Here is a 7,894-nt window from a genome sequence, read left to right as displayed (position 1 = left end):
TCCTGCTCTCCTGACCCGCCACGTCCCTCGTCGTGCTGCTGGGATTACCCCATTATCTCCATCCGCAGTTCCGTTGTTATGGCTTGAGATCTTGGGGATGCAGCCTTCATTTTTCATAACCATACAGAGAGAAACACATTTTTCAATATTGTGGCTGCTTAGTTTTAAATATTCATAATCTGCTTTTAATAATTCACTATCGTCTTATTTTATCACCTAATTGTTCAAAAACTATCGGGAGCTTTCTGGAAAGCAGATCGGTCATGATAGTACTCTCACTGTGGTAATTGCTTTTAGAACATCTGGGGATTTCATTGAGCTCTTTTTCCACCTTCTCCAGGATGTTAATATTTGCTTTGTGGTCTCGGGGATGCTTCATGTGTACCAGCGGAAGATCGACTCGGAGGAGGACACCTGTCTGTTCATTACCCACCCAGGAGAACTCGTGGGTCAGCTCGCGGTCCTCACTGGGGAGCCACTGATTTTCACCATCAAGGCCAATCGAGACTGCAGCTTCCTCTCTGTTTCCAAGTCCCACTTCTATGAGTGAGTTCTGCCACAAAAACCTATTTACTTATATTTTATGGCCCATTTGAACAAGTGTAAGCGGTGGCTGTATGTGTGGTGTAGTGCAGACCATATAGCTTACGTGAGGGTTTTAGTGCCTGGATGAGCTCTGACCCACCCGAGATGAAAAGGGGTAATGCAGGGAACACTGTAAATACTGAATATCTCCCTTGATCCAGGTTTATAGAGCACTTAACCCAGTGGGGTGTGATTGATGGCCCAAGACTCGTACGCTTCATAAACCAAATCAGAAAGTCTGGCCAGGGCCTGTGCTCTGATTCTGATGAATCTCATCATTCCTTTTTGCTGGAGAACCACCCTGGTTCGGTTTCCGGGCTGTCGGCTGTGTTAGGGATGATGGGTTTTGGTGTGCCTGTAGGTTTTCAGTGCTCACTAATAGCACAGTCAAACAATGTCGTGTGCAGGACAGGTTCCTCTCTGCACCTTGGAAGTAGTACAAGACTGTGACTTAATGCTTAAAGGGGATATAGGGGATATAGGTATTTGTTAATTAAAACCCCGGTGTGATGGCTCAGCCGCTATTCATGATTAATGCCTTGATTTATTCCATCCCATTATTAAGATGTACTATTAGTTCACACACATAATTTGTGTCAAATACCCCATTTCCTTTCCTAAACTCCCTTTTCTGCTTCTGCTTGAATGTGCCATCAGTGCTGTGATGTGTAGGGTTTCCTGAGGCTGTGTTTTCTAGCCCACGATTGTGTCGTATATCCTGCTGTCTGAGTGATTCTCATTGGTTGTATTCCTAAACAACTCCACCACCAAGCCTCGTTCCGTGCTTTTTGGTTTTTCCCCGCGGGTTGTGTGCTGTAGAACTGATCACGCTGTTCTCGGCAGAGTGCCGCGTTCAGTAGCTGGGCTTCTCCAAGTCTGTGTGGTGGATGTCAACCCTTTGATATAACTTCTGATGGATGCTCCCCCCTTGTGCCATTCCCTGCAGTAAAAGATCTGTTTCTTCTCAGCTTCTGCTTTTTCCTCCTTCCTTCCTCTACGGTTGTTTTCCCACTTGTTTCTGACTTTAAATTTAATTTTGGTGCCTCGGCTGACCAGTCAGACTCCACCTTTTCCTCCTTTTTTGGTTTGTTTTAATGTTCCTGGATTAACTCTCTCCTTTTCCTGAGTTTTCTCTTTTCGCTCTGTTTATTCCAGCGTACCTTTTAACTTCCCTTAACCTCTTAGCAGTGATCTCGAACCATCACTGTATCTCTCCCCTCTTCACCATTTTTGGGACCTTTCCAAATCGTACTTTTTCTCCTTTGAAAAGTCTATTGCCGGTTCTCTGCATTTTGGCATCTTGCAGCATTCCACTTCACAGTTTCTCCGGAAACCCAAGCTTTGTCACTTCTAACTCCTGCTCCCGTATTTAAGAGTGTCACTCTAGAAAGTCTTTGGAAAAGCGCGAGGTTTCTTCAAGTTTGTTGTTGATAAATCAGAAGTAAGTTTTACTTTCCCCTTTTTTGTGCCAAATTCCAAGCTCGTAGTCCTACAGTGTTATACTTTCTCTTTCGCTCGGCATCTTGCAGGAATTCTTTAAAAAAGATTCTCCCCCCCATCTTACTGACCAGAAGAAATTTGACAAGAACCCCCGTTATCCTCCAAAATCCCTTTCTTCCTTTTTGTCACATGTATTCCTCTTTTCCATTGAACATTGGATGTTTTCTCTCAATAACTAACGAGAGGACAAAGCAGAAAGAACGTGGCCAATAGTCGCCGTTAGGCGAAGAGCACAGTAATGGCAAGAGCCTGGGGCTCAGAATTGCGTGTTGGGTGTGAACAATGGTTTAAAGCCTTTTGGCTGAAACTTTGGGGCAGGAGCCTTTTACGTGGTGCTAACACGACTGAATAACTCTCTGTAAACGCAGGGTTTGAGTGCAGGGGTGACACAAGCTGCTTCGCTGTTTGCTGGAGCGATGTACCGAGTGTGCAGAGCCTACGCCACAACTGTTGGTGTCTCCTGACGAACGGGGTAATCAAGTTGTCACCAGGCTCTGGAGGGAATGTGCTCAGGATCTGCGGTGCTGGGGACTCACTCACATTTTCTGCTTCAGGAAATTTCACAGTTTGGAGTCTTAATCATGTGCGCTTGCCAGAGAAGCAGGGAAGCTTTGATTTTTATTTGGTATTGCCAGCCAAGCTGAATATCAAATTGCTTCCACATCCACAAGCATGAGTCCCAGGCTTTCACAGATGCTAGTGTAGCCCTTTCATCGCTATATTTGGTGAACTTTCTAATAAAGAATCCTCAGGATCCCTTCAGAAACTGCCTTCTGGAGTACAGAGCTTTGGGTTTTAAAGTCCCCAGTGCCAGGCATGTGCCAAGCAGAAGAGCAAAGGTGAAAATGCCCAAGTCAGAGGAAGGGCGGGGGGGGAGGGGGGCAGGAAATAATCTGTTTTCCTCCTCTTGTGCATAAGGATGGGCTTTTACCTGTATGCTAATGCTGTAGGAGCTGTGCAGCACTGAGCGAAAAACAGAGAGTTCCAGGTGGAAATCGAAGTGGCCTGTAAGTAGTTCATGTTTTAAATGCATTAAGAAACGCATCTTGAAGGAGGGAAAGGAGTAAATGGCTTTTGCTGATCACAGCGGACAGCCTGTGTGGGAGGAGACACTGAGGACTAGATAAGCGAGTAGAGTAAAACCAATGCAGGAGTTTTCAGGGGGTTTATTTAATTTCTCGACCAGTCGAGAAAAGGGATAGGGCTGGGTGTTTGTGTGCGGTGAGGAGTTAGGGGTGTCTATTAGCGCTTTTCCTGGGGCGCCTCTTCCAGCTCTCTGTTCTTTGCTTCACGTTTGCTCTTAGTGTGGTAAAATCTCTGCAGGAGAATGCTGACTTCATGTCCAGCGATGGCTTGTCGAAACCAGAGCAGTCTGTAGGTATCCTGGGTAGGAGTCGGTGGCAGCACAGAAGCCTCAGGGCAGGAGAAGAGGGGTGGTGGTGGGGAAAGCTGTCCTGCTTTTTCGTAATGCTGTTTTGATGGGTGGATTTTAAACCGTGCTAACTGCAAGAGCTGGTGTTCAGCTCAATTCACCCGGTAGCACATCCGAGTGCAGGGGTGAGTGAGATGAGCTTGCTATGGAAAGGGGTGTACACCCAGGAACCTCTTCCGTTTCAACCTCGGGGATTTCTGCTGAAGAAATTAGTAGCTTCATTGTTGCAGAAAGCAGTAATTGGAGGTGTTGGGTGAGGAGAGTGGGTAAACGTGAACACTCCCTGCAGGGCCCCGTGTGCTGCACTTGCCCCACGGTCACTGTCAGCTCTGGGTCTCTCGCTGCAGCTGAAGGACTAACGAATGAGAGATGTTATGTTTTAGAAGCTACATTCAGGCAGGGAGGAGCCCCCGGCAAGTCTGTGTCTGCTATCGTAGTCTAGGGTGATGGATCTCCAGGCGGGCTTGCTCCGATTTCTGCCAGAGGACCTGTATTTCAGTTAGGGAGCAAAGACTGCCAACCCTCCTTCCCTGCCTTTCTCTCCTCCTCTCCAGTTTTTAGGCTGTGAGGTTACACACGAAGCTCACGCGATTTGTGCTTGGTGAGAGGTCCCACGTATGCAGCAGCTTTTCTTACAGCAGTCTGGTACCTGCACTGTCACGAGAATGTTGATGCAGAAAACATGCCAAGTATTTGTCATTTTCTCTTCTAGTTTCTGTCCATGTGTAGCTCCTCCATCTCTGTCCTACCGCACTTCATGTTCCAGGTCTCCAAAGACTTACTGACTGCTTGCTGCCTCTTGTGCAATAGCTGTTTTTCAGCAGTCTGCCATCAGTCGCTCTTGATGCTGCGCGGGAGCGAAAGATAGGGCGTCCACACAGGTTACAGCGCTGGAGCTGTGCGTGGTCAGCTCCCTCCTGTGGAGCAGCGCATCAGCGGGAATTGAGCACTCGCTCACACAGCGATGGGACGCAGCGATCCTCACTCGAATGGGAAATCAGACAGTCGCGAGCAGTTACCAGGTGGCTGTGAGAGTGATTTCCCTCGGGCCTCGCCGTCGCTGTTGTTTGCAGTTATCTCTGGCAGAACACTCTCAAAAGTTCCTCAGTTTGAGAGAAGTGCTGAATTAAATGGGGCCTTTATTATTAGGGACTTTTAAGCATCACTCAAAAGATTCAATGTGAAGATCAGGAGCTTTATGAGAGGATGTTTCAGTTCTTTGTGGTCTTTACAACAGGGAGAAGGGAACGTTTGAAATACAGAGCAGGTCTCTTATTTTACAGAGCATCAGACTTTACATAGAATAAAGTTCTGGCCTGATATAAAATCTAAGGGAAACTAGAGCATGTGAGCTTGTGCACGTGTGAGAGACCGAGAGGTGCAGAACGGCTGGAAGGGATGATCTGCTGGAGACTTTGAGCATTTCCCCGAGTCAGAAGAGACCTGGGTGAGGGCGAGGTTGGGAGGGCGGCTCATAAACAGGGGCTGGCATGGCTCCCGTCCATCCCACTGCTCCTTGAAGAAGAGAACTGGGCCAGACAGCAGGACTAGCCGGTGTCTTACTGGCACAGTCCTGGTGTGGTTGTGGTGACAGTGGAGTGTGCCTGCGGGTACGTACGAACTTCTGAATCGGTGCCGTTGTAACTGCCCAGTTCAACAGCTGCGTGGGGATGTTGTGCCTTCGGGTACCTGTTCCTGTTTTGGGGAAGTATTTGAATAACACCTTTTCCCCCCCACCAGGATAATGCGGGAGCAGCCAAGTGTAGTTCTCGGCGTGGCCCACACTGTTGTGAAGAGAATGTCCCCGTTCGTTAGGCAAATTGACTTTGCCCTGGATTGGATGGAGGTGGAGGCTGGACGAGCTGTTTACAGGTGAGATGTGGACCAAATTGTATGTTGTCTGTTGAATATTCAAGGTTTCAGTTATGGAGCTGTGCTCCTTTGGTGATATATAGAATAAGAAACTCATTGGACTGAGTTCATCAACCATCCCATCAGGTTTTGAGATTATTTTCTTTCTTCAACATCGCTTCAGACTCTTGTCTTCAGGCATTAATTAAATTTTTCCTACTGTTCCTCATCCTTGGCTTGCCTCAGCAAGCTTTTGAAGCGACGTAATCGATTAAGGCAGGCAGTTGTATGCTCTGGTGACAGTTTCTGTGCTGTTAAAGGCAGGAACATCTATTGCTAAGAGTTTTTCAGCCTTTCTAAAATAAACACCAAAACTCAAAGGTAATTCAGCGAGGCTCATCCAGCAGTAAGCTGAAAACAGGCGTTGCTCTTTGCATTTAGGGGACAGAAGTTATCACTGGGAGAACTTAGTGTTACGGATTTTAGTACTAGGATGCGTTTGAGTCATTATGTGGTTGCTGCAGTGGCAGGAGAATAAAGGTCTAGTTGAGTACGTGTTCTATGTCACTGTAGTTTTTGTGACTGTACCTGCAGCACCAATGCTAATGGAAGGTTTGGGTTACGCTGTGCATCAAAGGAGATGTAGCTGTCAGTATCTTAAAGTCTTTTGGAAATCCTTGCATGAGTTTTAACTCTGCTACCAGAAGTATGTGTGCTGGGTTATACTGGAGCTCTGCACTCCAAACTGCACTCTGAACCATCCAAACTGAGTAGAGCAAAAACTTCTTGACAGCTTGAGATGCAGGCACTGAAAGGAATCCAAATCCTGAGCCACTTGGGCTTTTTCTCTCAGACCTGCAGAATTTCTCTACCATCCATATTGACTTGTTAGTGACAACAAGCTCCCACTGTAACCAGTACTGAGCCTGTTGTCTCCCCTGGAGACCACCTGCCTCCTGGTCCTCTGCTTCTGGACCTCTCTGCAACTTCCTGACAGGAGGTTGGGGTGAGGTGGGGGTCGGTCTCTTCTCCCAGGACAAAGGACAGAACAAGAGAAACTGTCCACAAGTTGTCCCAGGGGAGGTTGAGGTTGTCCCTGAGGAGCCATTTCTGTCCCGTTGGGGTTGTCCTGGCGTGTCCCAGGCTGCCCAGGGCAGTGGTGGAGTCCCCGTCCCTGGAGGGGTTTCCCAGCCGTGTGGAGGTGCTGCTGGGGGACAGGGGGCAGTGGGGACCTGGCAGTACTGGGGAATGGGGGGGCTCGAGGAGCTGAACAGGCTTTTCCAACCCCAACGGTTCTGTGACCTGACACTAACTTGTCTGGCAAAACCTGTACAGTTACAATCACCTTTTAACAGATGCCTGCTCAGTTTTTTGCTGGTTGTGTTTAACTGTTGGTTAAAGGTTTTGCCGGGTTCTCTTAGGGCCGGGAGGGAAGGATGATCGACTCGCTGATAGGCTCTAGATGCATTTGCTGATCAAAGACACTTCGCTAATCGTCGATACTGACTCTTCTTTCGGCAGGCAGGGTGACAAGTCAGACTGCACGTACATTGTGTTGAACGGTCGACTTCGCTCAGTCTTACGGATGGATGATGGAAAGAAGCACCTGACCGGTGAATACGGCCGCGGAGACTTAATTGGCGTGGTAAGAGCCCCTTCCACCAACGAGCTGTTGGGCTGAGAAGTTGGTATCAACTCCCACAAAACAAACAAAGTCTTGCTCTGATTGGTTGTTAATCTTAGTTAAGGACTTTGACAAGTTGAAAAGATGGGAAATCCTTCCTACCTGGAAACTTTCATACGCGAATGGGATTATTAGACTTGGTTTAAAAAGAGAGATAAACTGCAGGAAGTCGGAAGCAACCCACAAAGCCTGGCGCAGTGCTCTCTTGTGCTGCAGCGCCCTTTCTTTCACACCGGGAGGAGCGCAGCCTCTTAGAACAGTTCAGGGAGAGCCCCAGGCGTGTGCACCAAGTGGTGATTTGAACAAATTTGGTGTGGTAGAAAGGTGCAGTTTGGCTGGAGCCCCCGGCATTGCCTAGTCCGGCCTCCTCCACGTTAGCGGAGCTAACTTCAGAGCTGCATCGGGTTCTTCGGGGAACGTGGTGGTATTAAAGCGACTTCTGATTCCAGCTCTGTAGTATTTATCCATGTTTAATTTCTCTGCTATGTTCAGTTTTTGCTTCTCAAACCTAGTTAACAACTGAAATAGTGTCTGACATCAGAAATCCACGTGGCTTGTTTGATTTTTATATTTAAAATTAGAAGGTTTCTGAAGTTCTGAGATGGTTGTTCAAGCCCTCGCTGCTTTCTGAGCTGAACACTAAGCATTTCGTGTGTATCTGTTTATAGCCAGCATTAGCATATCTCTGAATAAAGAAGACCTGAGAGTCGGTGTCAGTACTGTGGGAAGAAATTCCTGTTTATAGAGATGGAGAGGAAGGAGTACAAGGCTGTTTCCCTCGGGAGCGTTGACTCAAGGTTGTGCTGATTGACAAGGTGCGGGGTTTAGAGGTGGCCAGATCC

At 47.7% G+C, this 7,894-nt stretch overlaps 1 protein-coding gene across 1 annotated transcript in view; it reads left to right on the top strand.

The window, feature by feature from the left end:
* Positions 1 to 7,013, top strand: part of PNPLA7 (patatin-like phospholipase domain containing 7) — a gene marked incomplete at both ends in the record, with an annotated part of 19,184 nt that extends 12,171 nt beyond the window's left edge. Inside the window, 3 exons of the mRNA XM_010140291.1 lie at positions 341 to 546; positions 5,258 to 5,389; positions 6,890 to 7,013. Of these exons, the coding sequence (XP_010138593.1) occupies positions 341 to 546; positions 5,258 to 5,389; positions 6,890 to 7,013 (462 nt within the window). The remainder of the gene's footprint in view (positions 1 to 340; positions 547 to 5,257; positions 5,390 to 6,889) is intronic.
* Between the last annotated feature and the right edge of the window lie 881 nt (positions 7,014 to 7,894).

The sequence above is a fragment of the Buceros rhinoceros genome, unplaced genomic scaffold (genome assembly GCF_000710305.1).
Source record: "Buceros rhinoceros silvestris isolate BGI_N320 unplaced genomic scaffold, ASM71030v1 scaffold20677, whole genome shotgun sequence".
Classification (NCBI taxonomy): Eukaryota; Metazoa; Chordata; class Aves; order Bucerotiformes; family Bucerotidae; genus Buceros; species Buceros rhinoceros.
This window is presented reverse-complemented; position numbering and strand designations above follow the sequence as displayed.